Source organism: Anolis sagrei, chromosome X (assembly GCF_037176765.1).
Source record: "Anolis sagrei isolate rAnoSag1 chromosome X, rAnoSag1.mat, whole genome shotgun sequence".
Taxonomy (NCBI): domain Eukaryota; kingdom Metazoa; phylum Chordata; class Lepidosauria; order Squamata; family Dactyloidae; genus Anolis; species Anolis sagrei.
The window spans coordinates 55,543,247-55,558,356 of record NC_090034.1 but is presented as its reverse complement, the minus strand read 5'-3'; the positions used below and the strand labels follow the sequence as shown (position 1 = coordinate 55,558,356).

Genomic DNA, 15,110 nt, shown 5'->3' with positions numbered 1-15,110 from the left:
CAGGCTCCTTGAGTCGTGAGACAATTGCGTTGGAAGCGTTCCCGCACTGCCTAGCAACCCAAGCAAAATGTCAACGCGGCACCGATGCGCATGAGATGCATTATTTTGAGAGGAGCTTCTCTGAGTGTGAAACTGACTCCAGAGTGAGCAGAAATGGGTGAAGGTGAGAAATGGTAAGGTCCCCTTTGACACTTGTGTGGGTTGCTACTAGTGTGGGGTTTTAGTGTCTCCCCCCCCCCCCCATTTGAAGCCTGAGAACGAAGTATTTTTATCGCAGTTGTCTCAAGAAACGATGGACCTTTCTGAGACAGTTTTGTTATTAAGTTGTCTGTCTTCTTTATGTTTTACTTTCACATAAATTAATTGATAGGGTAAAGCAGGGCTTCTCAAACTTTCTAAACAGAGGGCCAGTTCAGGATCTCTCCAATTGTTAAGGGGGGCAGACTACAGTATATTGTTGTTGTTGTTTGCTCTCAAGTACATTTCCAGACTAAGGACAACCCAATGGTGACTCTCTCACAGACTTTTCTTGTCAAGATTCATTCAAAGGGGATTGGCCTTTGTCTTCCTCTGAGGTTGAGAGAGTGGGACTCACCTAAAGGCACCCACTGGGTTCACACACAGCCTCAGCTTCAAACCACTATGTCACACTTTATCAGTTCCTTCCCTCTTTGTTTTCTTTCTTTCTCCCTATTTTCTCTTCCTTCCTGTTGTATCCCAGGGCAGGAAGCATCTCTGTACTTAAGCACCTCACTCCAGTGCAAGTTAAATGATCAAAACAGTTTATTGTGAGATTATATAAAAAGCAATTCAGCAAAATTAGTAAACATGTCAAAGTCCAAATGTATGAAATAGTCCACAAGATTCAAAGTACAGGAATAGCAGGAGTAGCATCAAAAACCAGGAATACAAAGGAACCAGGATACACAAGGTAACATAAATTTAAATACATGAGATTTAGGAACAAATCTTTAAACTTGGAAACATGGAACAAGAGCAACTGGAAACATGGAACTAGAAATCTCTTAGCAGGTCTCACTTGGCAAGAGATGTATCTCAATCACCAACGTTGACCAGACTGCTGGAAAATCCCTGTGGTCTCCCTAATAAACCCATGAAAGCATCCCATCTTCCCTGACTATCTGATAACAACTTTTTTTCTGACAAGTGCTGTGACCTTTGTCAAGTCTGTGAAACAGCTCAGAGTTTGCGAAAACTAAGCCTCCTATCTATCAGCTTATTAACCTCTCCATCTGACATTTCATCTTCTGAACTAGCTTCCCTAGAGAAAGACTTATCTGGGCCCCTCTCTGGAATGTGGCCTTTGCCTTCACTAACTGCAGCAGACACAGAGCACGCAATTTCAAGACTTAAAATCTCATGCAGGCTTGCAGGCTCAGCAGGCCCAGAAATCCCATGATCCAGTTCCTCATTGACATTAGGAGCAGACACAGTCATGGGCTGAACTACAACACTTCCCTTTGTTTCCTAACTACTATTTTTCTTCCCTTTCTCCTTCTCTCTCCCTTCCTTCCTTCCTTCCCTCTCTGTTTCCTACCTACTTCTCTTTCTTCCTTTTTCTCTTCCTTCACTCTATTTCTCATCTACCTTTCTTCTTCCTAACAAGGAAGAGAAACAGAAGAGAAAACTGTATGAGGGAAAGGAAGGAAGGAAGAAAGAAAGAAGGGAAGAGAAAGGAAACGGGGAGGGGGAGAAAGGAAAAGGAAGAATGGGAGAGAAAGGGGAAAAGTATGACGGGGGGGGGGCAAGGAACGGAGGAAGGAATGAAAGAAGGAAAAACGAGAGCAGAGAAAGAAAAGAACGGGAAAGGTGTATGAGGGAAAGCAATGGAAATAGAGAAAGAAAAGAGTGAGGGAGAAGTTGTATGAGGGAAAGGGAAGAAGGAAGGAAAGTACTAGGCAACACTGGGTATATACCAGGTATGGGCAAACCCAGGCCCAGGGACCGGATGTGGCCATTTGGGCTCTTTTCTCAGGCCCTCCTTGCTCTCAACATCATATCCTTCCTTCTCTCTTTCCTCCTTCCTTCCCTCCCTCCCTTACATCTCTCCCTATTTCTCCCTCCCTCCTTCCTTACCTTTCCCCCTTTCATCCTTACTTCCTTCCCTCTTTGCTCCCTCCTTCCCTCTCTCTTTGCCCCCTTCCTTCCTTCCTTCCTTCCTTCCTTCCTTCCTTCCTTCCTTCTTTCCTTCCTTCCTTCCTTCCTTCCTTCCTTCCTTTATTATTTACAGTATTTATATTTTGCCCTTCTCACCCCAAAGTGGACTCAGAGTGGGTCACAGAACACACGTACGGCAAACATTCAGTGCCGATTATACAATGACAGGACAGACAGACAGACAGATAAAGTAAAGGTAAAGGTTTCCCTTTGACATAAAGTCTAGTCATGTCCAACCCTGGGGGGTGGTGCCCATCTCCATTTCTAAGCCGAAGAGCTGGCGTTGTCTCCAAGGTCATGTGGCCGGCATGGAGCGGCATTACCTTCCTGCCGGAGCAGTATCTATTCTACTCATATTTGCATGTTTTCGAACTGCTAGGTTGGCAGAAGCTGGGGCTAACAGCAGGAGCGCATCCCGCTCCCCTGATTTGAACCACTAACCTTTGGGTCAACAAGTTCAGAAGCTCAGTGGTTTAACTGGCTGCGCCACTGGGGACTCCCATAGAAACATATAGGCGTTCCTAATTTCAGCTTCTTGGAGGCTGTGCTCAGTTCCGGCCTTATAAACTTCCACCTTTTCTTTGATCGCCAGCATTTCCTGGGTGCCCTAATGCCTCCTTGCTTTTAATGCAGTACCTATTTATCTACTCACATCTCTGTTTCCGATATGTTACGCTAGGCAGGCAGTGAGCTGGGCTGAATGGCCGGCTACTCACCCTGACCTGGGCTTTGAACTGTCAACTTTTCAGCTTGGCGGTTAACCTGCTATGCTAAATCCCTTTCTTTCTCCCCCCCCCCCCCCCCTGTTTCGGAGGGAGCAAGAAAGGGGTGGAGATTATTCCCTCCGTTTTGGAGGGAGATAGAAAGGGCACGGGCCAAAGAAATGACCTTGGCGGGCTGGATGCGGCCCATCGTTTAAGGATCCCTGGTGTAAAGCCTTTATAAAGGAAACAGTAATAATAAAAACAATAAAAACAATAATAATAATATTTTCACCCGCCTCTCCTTATGCCTTGAGGTGGATCACAACATAGCTAAAGACACATCATCATACATTTTATATAAAATACACATCTTAAAACATATTTGTATGAAATACATGTATTAAAACACAAAGAACAAAGATTTCAATATAGTAAATGCAAGATGTGAGTTTACAACTCCTGGTTATCTGTTGTCTTTATACTGTGTTTCCATTATCCGCTGCTTTCATGTCAGATGCAATGGCATTGGTATCTCTGTAATAAAGATATTACAGAGATTCGAATCGTGAAACAGATTCTGCAATGAAAGAGATTCCTTGGCAAGTTTAGAACGGTGTGCTCTTAGCACTTTGTTTCCAGTGCTTGGCCCTGGCAAAAAACCAAGGTTTCACTGGTGTGCCTTTAGAAGGATATACGCTGGAAAGAGGAGAAAACTAATTTGCTTTCCTGATGCTGACTGAATCCCTTAACAACGCAGGAAGCCTTTCTTCATTTGTGTTTGGTCTGTTAAGTGCAAACACCGCTCATATTGATTGTGGAGCATTTCTCATTTCAAAAGTGCTTACAGGTTCAATAAGTGTGGATATAGCAGAGCATAATTATTGAAATCCTCTCTCTCTCTCTCTCTCTCTCTATATATATATATATACACACACACACACACACACACATACACACACACACACACACACACACACACGTGTGTGTAACAGTAGTTTGGCTGGCTGTATTGTGGCCTGCCTGTCCATTTGTGTCCCCCTGACTCCCCTCTTTTTATAACATTGACTTCACGAAATTCTTCTGTCCTCTGTCCGTCAGAATCGAAACAATCTATACACATAATAAAAGCAAAAATATGTATGTGTGTGTGGCTGGGATGCCCACTTATACAGACAAGCTCCTGCCTCCACAAACAGCTATAGCTCCCACTACTCAGGAGACACCAAAGGCCCTCCCTCCAATAACATTGCAGGTTATAGTGAGCACCATGAACATGTCCAAGAGCCCTGACAATGTCCTCCACAAACGCCATACTGTCCACCATCCAACTGAAGGCCTTCAAACAATGACAATTGTTGCCACACACAATTTAGAAAGCTCTGCTTTCGGGAAACGGTTATCAAGCGCTGAGAAACATGGACTTCCTTGTCTGTTGGGAGGTATGTGAGTAACAGGAAGAAGTCCTGCCCCCATGTTGGAATTAATACAAATTAAATGGATGACGCTGCATCATTTCCTCCTCTTGTAAGAGGACGAATACAAGATGGCATGCCAATCACATGCCCAGTGGGTAAGCCATAATGGAACGGTTTGGGGTTTGTTCACTGTCCAACACTCCATTGTCACTGCTGCGGGCGTCTGGGACAAGAAAAGATGTGGCTGCAAAATCCCTTCCAAAGGATTCCAGAGGGCAAGATAAAAGCAAGGGTTTTTAGTGTAGGTACCCAACGTTTCCCAGGTTAGGTCTTTTGTAATGCTATTTATAAGAAAATAGCTTGGGTACCCGACATTGCCTGGGTTATTTGAAAAAGTCAATTTTTAATTGTACGAAATGCATAAGGTTGTGGGTGAACCACAACTCACATCATGTCAGATTAACACCAAAAAACTCCATCAGTAGTTGGAGTAGTAGTAGTTTGTTATGTTGGGCAAGTTTGCTCTAGATGCATCATTGGCGGGGTTCAGTTTGCTCTCTGGTTGTGGATAAACTAAAACTCCCAGAAAGGAAGGTCAAACCCACCCAGTAATCAAATTTCAGGTCTGTGTGCCTAGTTTAGTCCAGATCTATCGGTGTAGGTGAACTACAACTCCCTCAAATCAAGGTGAATTTCCCCTCAAAGACCTCCAGTATTTTTTGCTGGTCATGGGGGCTCCGTGGACCAAGTATGCTCCAGTTCAATTTTTGCTACAGTTCAAGGTGCTCCTTGATTGCAGGTGAACTATACATCCCAGTATCTACAACTCCAAAATCCAGGCCAATTTCCCTCAAAACCCACCAGTATTCAAATTTGGGCATATTGAGTATGTATGCGAAGTTTGGTCCAGATCCATCATTTTTTGGGTTCATATTGTGCTCCGGATGTAGGTGAACTACAACTCCTAAAAATCCTTCCAAAGCCCTCCAGTATTTTTGTTGGTCATGGGGGTTCTGTGTTCCAAGTTAGTTCCAGGTCTATTGTTGGTGAAATTCAGAGTGCAGATGAACTATACATCCCAGGCCCTACAACACGTATAAATCATGGTGAATTCTCCCCAAACCTCTCTAGTATGTTCAGTTGCTGATCAATTCCTCTGTTTGCTATGTGCTATAGAAAACAATAGGAAAGGGTAAAGGGAGAGGCAGTGGTCGGATCATGCAAATTCCACACCAATGGAGAGAGTAAGAAACACTGGGATGTCTGTGGTGGTGGAAATGCATAAAATCTACAATGAAATTGTCCCCGCGGGAAAACCTTCACTTGGGTGGTGGGCAGTATGGTGTTTGTGGAAGACATTGGCAGGGCTCTTGGACATGTTTACACCTGCAGTGTCATTGGAGGGAGGGCCTTTGGTGCCTCCTGAGGAGTGGGAGATATAGCTGTTTGTGGAGACAGGAGCTTGTCTGTATATGTCTGTATTATGTGTATAGATATAGAAGATATAGATAACAGATTTTTGTTGTAAGAGTTTTGGAGCTGCTATAAATACTTTTCAGATAAACTGTCTTTTCGAACCCATCACGGGCCGTCAGAAGTCTGGAGCGCTTTCATTGACAGACTTAACTGGCCATTTCCTTTATGGGAAGAAGGCCCCCGAAAGGGGTCCCGGCAGTTATTGGGCTGAAATTATAGTGCCAAATAAATAGAAAAACACACGAGGCCCCCCGACGAAGGGAGGCCATCATCACCTGTCTCTCGGGGAGTCATTCTCGCAAGTGACATGGTATAAAATAGAAATAACATATTGAAAAGCACTGACTGGAAAATGAGAGCTTCGAAGCAATTTTATATTCGTAACATTCCCGCTTGGTCATATGTCAAGCTGTGCAAAAAAAGCCAAGCATAAAACCCCCATAAATCCTGATGGGCCATAAGAGGATATATGTGTGTGCTTTGTTTTGTTTTGTTTTTAAAAAAAGAATTTGGATACCTGCGTGAAATTGAAAGGGAGGGAGGCCTTTGCTTGTCTCTTTGTTATGGGATGCCAAAGCTGCCTTTCCTAGAAAAATTGTATGTGGAATTTTGACGGGTTTGGATAACAGGAAGCCGATCAAAAATATTAAGATGCCTGTTTCTGTCGTTGTGGCCCTACATATGCTTCATGTCAACCCTTGGATAAGATGACCCATGGTTTTGTGGTCAATTTTTAAACTGGAATTTCTAGACCAGTGGTTCTCAACCTTCCTAATGCTGCGACCCCTTAATACAGTTCCTCGTGTTGCGGTGACCCCCAACCATAACATTATTTTTGTCGCTACTTCATAACTGTAATTTTGCTACTGTTATGAATCGTAATTTAAATATTAGGGTTGGATAGGTTCAGTTCGGAAGAACCTAAAATTTGTAAAATAACTTCCGACTTTGGGCTTCCGAAGCAGTTTTGAACAATGCAGGAAAGGTGGGAGGGGCAAATCCGAATTTGAACCACTTACCTTTTTTTTGGAAATATTCCATAATGTTCGGATGTCTCCCAAGGTTATTTTAATTTTCACAACCATTAAGCAACTTTGGTAAAGCCTAAACAGTTGGGAAATCTCATGGTTTCCCTTCCCCGGTGATGCAAAGAGGGATAAGGTGGGCATGGCTAAGCACAGCCATTCTTGTAGTTTGTGAAGGCCAGGCCCTCAGTGGTAGAGATTGCAAAAGGCCCTGTTGTTAAACTACATTTCTCATGCTGCCTTGCTGCTCGTTAGCCAAAATGGCCAAAGGATCCCTGTAGCTCAATAGCTGTCTGTAGCAGTCTTTGTCTAAATGTAAAATAAACTGATTGAATCTACAAAGCTATCTAAATAGAAGGCAGCAAAGCAATAAGCAACCTTAGCCCTTTCTTTTTCTGTCATCCCTGCAATAAAGACACGTGTGTCCACCACAAAAGGGGAGCCTCCATGACTCTCCACACCTTCCTTTTCGGCAAAACGTGTGCCTTGGCTCCCCATGCCCTGCGTCCTGCTGTTTGCCATTATTTGCCACCGTTTGCCATGATTTTTCGTTTTGGCCATTTTTCCCTGGCAGGGATCAAACTCGCGACCTCCTGGTTTTGGGGACGTTGCGCTCTCTCTGATCCACGACTGCCCTGTAGTAAATAGCATTTTGGAACTTATACTTCACTTCCCAGCAGGAAAGAAGGGGGTCAGTCTAGATGTCCCTTAATGGGGTCTGTATATGATTTCTGTTCTCCCCAATTTAACACAGTTTGTGCCACACAAAGTTTTTGAAGAACAACTACTTTCAAAGTAAAGACCACCCAATGAATCAGGAAATAACACTTTCAAACCAGGAACAGGTTTTCTTTATTATTAAAAAATGTTTTTTATTAAAAATTTGAATTTTTTTTCCCTGGCATGGATCAAACTCACGGCCTCCTGGTTCTGGGGGTGGCACACTCTCTCAGTGAGCCACAACCGCTCTGTAGCAAATGGCAATTTGGAAGTTCTACTTACTTATTGACTTCCCAGTGGGAAGCCGGGTCAGTCTATAAAAGCTTTTTAAAAAAACTTTGGAAATTCACCAAAAATCCATGGATAAGTCAAAAGTTATGAAATTTGGTGAGCTAACAGTGGGTCATGTGTTCTACTACTGTAGCAAGTTTCATCACGATTGGTCTAAAAATGAGAAAGGGAGAATCCTCTGATGTCTCCCCAGTACCAGTGCTGTTTTTTTTCCTACTGCGCATGCGTGTCTGCCATTAACAAAGCGATTCCAAAGTTTGGAAATTTTGGAAAGATTTGATTTTTTTAAAAAAAGGAAATGACTTTAGAATTGAACCACCAGCGCCCCCTATCTTTAACAAATCTGGTTGAAAATGGAAGAGGAGGAGGAAGAGGGAGGAGGAGGAGGAAGGAGTGGGAGGAGGAAGAGGAGGGAGAAGGAAGAGGAGTGGGAGGAGGGAGAAGGAGGAACAGGAGTAGGAGGAGTAGGAAGAGGAATGGGGAAGTGGAACAAAAGGGAGAGGAGTGGAAGGAGGGAGGAGGAACAGGAACAGGGGAATGAACAGAACGGAAGAGGAAGAAGAGTGGGAGGAGAGATAAGGAGGAAGAGGAGCAGGAGGAGGAGCGGGAAGAGAGGAGGAGTGAGGAGGAGAAAGAAGAGCAGGAAGAAGAGCAGCAGGAGAAGTTAGAGGAGGGAGGAGGAAGAGGAGTGGGAAAAGGGAGAAGGATGGACAGGAAGAGGAGGAATAGGAGCAGGAAGAGGAGTGGGAGGAGGGAGGAAGAAGAGGAGTGGGAGGAGGGAAAAGGAGGGGCAGGAGCAAGAGGAGGAGTGGGAAGAGGAGGAGGAAGCAGATCAGGAGAGAGGAAGAGGAAGGAGAGGAGTAGATGGAGAAGGAGGAAGAGGAGCAGGGGAGGAACAGAAGGGAGGAGGAGGAGGAGGAAGAGGAGTAGGAGGAGGAGCGAGAGGAGGGAGAAGAAGTGGATGGAGGAGGAAGAAGAGGAGCAGGATGATGAGTGGGAGGAGGGAGGAAGAACAGGGAGGAGGAGCAAGAGGGAGAAGGAGGAAGAGGACATGGAGGAAGAGGAGTGGGAGGAGGGAGAAGAAAGGACAGGAGTGGGAGGAGGGAGGAGGAGCAGGAAGAGGAGCGGGAGGAGGAGAGGTGTGGGAAGAGGAAGAAGGAGGAACAGGAGCGGGAGCGGAAGGAGGAAGTTTGGTGATCATCTTGACTTGCATAACCTGATGCGTAGAGCTTGATGTGATGCTCCTAATGTTTCTGAAGTTTAAGGTCTAGTCACAAATATCTTAGTTAAGGGATGCTCATCCTGTAGCACCCAAACAGCTCCAATGCCTTACCTGCTGGTGCGCCACTGTTCCCGAGACGCTCAGAACATGGAACAAGCTTGCGATTAATACCGGAAAATGAATCGCCGAGCTACAAATGGCCTCGCCGGGAGAGCTGCGGGGCCCGCCGAGGGACCATTAATGTATTGCCACGTTATTGGTGCTAATCGCTTAAAATGTGCTCCTTTATTAGGAGCTTTAATGAGAGCCACTTAAACTGTGCATTAAAAAGAGGAACTGCAGCGAAGGACGATGAACTGGGTGGCAGGCGCTCATAATTCTAATTGAAATGCTTTTAGTAGGGGGGGGGGGGGAGTTGCCAGGAGCCAGTAATTCTTTGCACTTTTAAAAACCTCCTCCATTATGTAGCATCAATTAGTGTTTTGTTGTTCAAGTGTTAGGTTTGTATTTTACTCTCTGTGTGCTTCCTCCCCTCGCTCTTCAACTCCCACTCCCTTTCTGCCTTGGTTGGTTCAATCTATGCAGCAGAGAAGTGTAGAATGACGTCAGGATAGAAATGGGCAAGGCTGAAATACTGGTAAAGACATTGCCAGGTTCCTAGTCACCGCTCTGAAGTCATGGCTCTGAGGAGCGCAACACTTCGGTAGAAATGGTGGGGCAATGTTTTATTGCACTGCTCTTTCTACCAAGACCCTTGGCAGCCTTTTATTAACCCAGTTTTACAAAGAATACCATGGAGACCTGAAAGGTTTTATATTGATTATCTTTGGGCTGACAAAGTCTTCTGAAATCGCAGCCAAAGTGGCTCGTTTTTGTGCAGCAGCTTTCACAGTCCTAGAAGGTTCTACTATTTTATCCCAGCTTTTATCACTGTTATTTGAATATACACATATACTGATTTTAACTCATCCTCAAGATAGTTTCTTAACTCTGCTTTTTTGAAAACGTATTTCATTGCTTAAACACACACTTTACTTGTCTTTTATTGTTTGTTTGGACGCACACACACACACACCTTGGACATTGAGAGACCATTTTGGCTGCCACTTCAATTCCCCAAGGCCGGTTCTGCACAATTCCAGTGCAGATCCATGGTGCTGTATATGCTGGAGGTAAAGCTTGTGAGATAGTTCGCTGTATTTACTTGAGAAATAGTTGATTTGCTTTTGCCTGTTTGAGAAGATACCTCTTTTGCAGTTGTTGCAACATTTTTGGATTGGCACATAGTTGGAATGTACCTCATGGATGTCGATTCCAGTTCCCTGCTTGAAGTAGGATCTATAAATAAATACATAAATAAAGTATTTGTTATTATTATAAGAAGCAACTGTTTACATGGAGATCTTCTGGTGGCCAATATAGAAATGTAATAGACTATGTAATTGGAAATGGAAAACGGAGAAGCACCATTGTTTCTGCACCAAACTGTACTACTTTGACCATATAATGAGAAGCCATGGGTCCCTAGGAAAGGTGTTAATGCTTGGTACATTTGAAGGCAGTTAGAAAAGTGGAAGGCCTCATAGCTGATATGGTCTTCAGTAAGAAAAGAATGAGGTTTCATAGCTGAGATGGTCTTCAGCAAGTAAAGAGCAAGGCCTCACACCTCAGATGGTCTTCATTAAGAATAGAGGAAGGTGTCATACCTGAGATGGTCTTCAGTAAGAAGAGAGGAAGGTGTCATACCTGAGATGGTCTTCAGTAAGAAAAGAACGAGGTTTCATAGCTGAGATGGTCTTCAGTAAGATAAGAGCAAGGCCTCTTACCTTAGACTGTCTTCAGTAAGAAAAGAGGAAGGCCTCATACCTGAGATGGTCTTCAGTAAGAAAAGAAGAAGGCCTCATACCTGAGATGGTCTTCAGTAAGAAAAGAGTAAGGCCTCATACCTGAGATGGTCTTCAGGAAGAAAAGAGGAAGGCCTCTTACCTGAGATGGTCTTCAAAGAGCTGGCAGACTGATCTTTATACATGAGGCAAGAATAGTATACATTTCTGGCAGGATTTGAAGAACTTGCCATTTAGGCCCCATCATCAATTGTGAAGCTTCTTCTTAAAGCCAACTTTGGAAGGTTTGGAATCTTCTGAGTCAGAGGAAGATGGAGATGTGGACATGCATGAACTTGGAAGCAGTGGCCATGGGAATGAGGCAACCCATTTGGACAAATTTGCCATGTAGTTTGAATGCAGCTGAGTCACTGATCAAATCCTTTTCCGTCTTCAGCCTGGAGAACTAAGGCTTCATTTTGGCCGCTCGCCTGGTTTGTTACCATAAAAGGCATTGATTAACATACATCTCGACAAATTCCTTGGGATGGTTAACAAATGGAACGAACGCTACAATGAATAGGACTTATTAGGCTTACGTTATAATTCATTTGCGAATCGCGCTGTGACTGTCATGAATAAAAAATGTTGGCACAATCTCTTTGCTTGATTGCCTATGGCACAAAATAGTGTACTTTTGATGATTGTTTTGTGTGACAGTGTTCTGCCAAGGGAAGGCTATGCCCTTAGCACCAGTCAGATCTTTTATTTTCTTTTTAGAAAAGTTAATATAAAGTTACTGCTATGTACCTTTTAATGTAAACAGGCAGCACTGAACATGTACTTGAATGCTTTGGGAACACCAGATTTGTAGAAGATCAAGTAAAATAGTTCACTCTGTTTGTTCTTATATAAACAACTAGCTTGGGTACGTGGTGTTGCTCAAGTTATTTGAAGAAATTATATACACACACACACACACACACACATATATATCGTGAATGGTTCCATTAAGCACATGCATAAGGTTGTGGGTGAACTACAACTCACATCATGCCAGATTAACCCTCTCTCAAATGCCATCAGTACTTAAAGATGTTCATATTGGGCATGTGTGGCAAGTTTGTTCTAGATGTGTCCTCAGTTGGGTTCAGTGTGCTCTCTGGCTGCAGGGAGAACTACAACTCCCACCATGGTGGATCAGTCTCCTCAAACCCCTCCAGTAGGTTCAGTTGGTCATGGGGGTTCTGTAGGCCAAGTTTGGTCACAGTCTATTGTCAGTGAGGGTCACAGTATCTCCAAATATAAGTGAACTCACAGAAATCAAGGCCAGTTCCCCCCAAAGCCTGCCAGTATATTCAGTTGGTCATGGTGGTTCTGTGTGCCAAGTTTGGGCTAGCTCCATTTTGGTGTGGGTGACGGTTTTTCTGAATGTAGGTGAACTACAACTCCCCACAATCAAGGTCAATCTCTCACAAACTCCTCCAGTATTCAAATTTGTACATATCAGGCATGTGTGCCGGGTTTGGTCCAGATTAATCGTTGTTTGGGTTCATAGAGCTCTCTAGATGTAGGTGAACTACAACTCTCCCAAATCAAGATCAACCCCCCCCCCCCCGCCAAAGTTCTCCAGTATGTTTTGTTAGTCATGGGGTTCTGTGTGCCAAGTTAGGTCCAGTTCCATCACTGGTGAGGTTCAGAGCACCTGATGAACAAATCTGGACATAGCATCTTATTTGCGGACACAGAAATGCTGGACCGCTCTAATAACTACCATGTCAGGTTACATAGGGAAGCAATTGAAATCCACAAGCATGTGGACAATTAAAAAAAAAGAAGAAGAAACCATGAAAATGAACAAAATCTGGCTACCAGTATTTAAAAAAACTCTAAAATTATAACTGTAAATAAAGAACAACACTCAAACACAGGGGAACTCCAGAGAAGAAACAATCAGGGACAGCTAATCACCTCTCAACAAAGGATTTACCGAGGCAGTAACAAGCCACACCTAAAAACTGTCAAGCCATCAAATGCTAATCAAGGTGGCATACCTAGCTCCACCAGGCAAGAGTTCTTTCTCCCACCCTGACATTCCACATATATAAAAACCCCATGTTCCTAGTTTCCAACAGACCTCACAATCCCTAAGGATTCCTGCCATAGATGCAGGTGAAATGTCAGGAGAGAATGCTTCTAGAACATGACCATATAGCTTGAAAAACCTACAACAACCTAGATTTCAGCCATGTTATATTTTGAGGTATTCAAGGGATTGTTGAGGATTGCCTAATTATCCATTAGTTGCCTTGCAACACAAGCTCAATTGTTGCAATTCTTGGACTTCTTCACTGCCTGAATCATAATCATTTGGTTGTGTTTATTCTGGGCATTTCACCTTGATATGGAAGGCAAGGTGCATTTTTAAAAACACCAACCAATCTGTCATGGTTTGGGGGTCTTTGTGTGGTCCTTTGGCCCCTTTTAGAACATGTCTCCATGGAAAATTCTGATAAATATGGTGTTTGTTTGCAATTCAGTGATTGACAGGGCTCTTTCGCTCCCTTTGGATCTTGCCTTTCCCTGCTCCAAAATAAGTGTCTTTTCCTTCTCCGTCTTCCTTCAGGATTCTTCCCTGGGAGCTCTCAGGGTTGTGACGCCTTCCTCCGACACAAAATGACTCTGATTTCGCCCTCCATCTTGAAGAAATACAGCATCCCCTTTGACCGGGTAGGTACAGCAAACCTTTTACAAGACACCTCCTTCAAGCTTTCAAACAAAGTTGATCTGTCTGTGGGAAAGGCAGGCAGCCTGAGATGCCTGGTGCTTAATCCTCCAGCACATTGTTATGCAAAGTACTTTGCTATCTGTTTAAACCATGAGAGGTTTTTTTTCCTTTTCTCCCAGTGGTAAGGTCCAGAGCTCGGATTAAATCCTGGCTGTGGGAGGAAGGTAACTTTAATGATGCCAATGCGGCTGTCCTTCCAAGGTGCAAATCTGAATGGATGTTTGTGAATCACTTTGGGAAACATTGGAAAGATGCTGCAGATACCTTTTTTAAAAAACAAAACCATTGAAATCAGGGGTCCTCAAAAACCGGCCCACAGGCCGCATTCAGTCCTCCAGGGTCCAGACTTTATCATCATCATCATCATCATCATCATCATCATTATTCACTGTGTTTATACCCCACCCGCCTCACTCCGAAGGGGACTCAGAACGGCCTTACGATAGGTAATGATTCAATGCCATATAAAACAAACATATAAAAAATAGACATATGCATTAAAAACATAAAATTAAACATATAAACATTAAAACCAATTATTAAAAACCACACAATCCAAAAACATGGTCCAGGAGCCATTCCAACTTCACTTATTGCACTGCGTTACTGTCCAAAGTCTTGGTCCCACATCCACATCTTTAATTTCTTCCTAAAGGTCAGGAGGGAGGGAGCTGACCTGATTTCGTTAGGGAGGGAGTTCCACATCTGAGGGGCCACCACTGAGAATGCCCTGTCTCTTGTCCGCACCAACCGCACCTGCAAAGGAGGTAGGACTGAGAGTAGGGCTTTCCCAGACGATCTTAACCTCTGAGATGGATCATAGAGGAGATAGGACCGTTTAGGGCTTTATAGACTAAAGCCAGCAGTTTGAATTGGGCTTGGTAGCAGTGGAGCTGACGTAACAGGGGAGTTGTATGCTCCCTGTACGCCACTCCGGTGAGAAATCTGGCTACCGCCTGTTGGATTACCAGCTCCTTGTTAAACCAAGTGGCTGATTTAGCTCTACTATGCGGGAGGGGACATTCTGGAGCAATCGTGTCTATTGCCTTAGTTGTCTCCCTATTCCAGATAGTGACCAGAGCATCGACAGGATCACCTACCAATGTGGTGGGGAATTCCCTAAGAGCCATCAGGAATCCATCTGGATCCATAAGCTTCCTGGGGAGGACCATTCTAATTGGTCCTTCACCCCTGCAGAGGTTAGGAGATGCAGTAAGCCTAAACCTGACCAGGTGATGGTTGGTCCATGGCAACGGAGCAATGGTCAGATCCTCCACACCGCTACCTTCCTCCCATCCCTGGCAGGAAACCAAGTCTAGTGTGTGTCTAGCTCTGTGGGTAGGGCCAGATACTAATTGGGACAGCCCCATGGTTACCATGGTGGCCCTGAAGTCTTGAGCCGCTCTTGACACTGTGGTCTCTGCATGGACGTTGAAGTCCCCCAGCACTATGAGCCATTGGTACTCCA

At 44.2% G+C, this 15,110-nt stretch overlaps 1 protein-coding gene across 2 annotated transcripts in view; it reads left to right on the top strand.

The window, feature by feature from the left end:
* The window catches only part of KDM4B (lysine demethylase 4B), a 228,728-nt gene that overhangs the window by 82,325 nt on the left and 131,293 nt on the right, over positions 1–15,110 (top strand). For both annotated transcript variants that reach the window (XM_060784971.2, XM_060784972.2), the window contains exon 7: positions 13,481–13,584. In XM_060784971.2, coding sequence (XP_060640954.2) covers positions 13,481–13,584 — 104 coding nt within the window. The remainder of the gene's footprint in view (positions 1–13,480; positions 13,585–15,110) is intronic.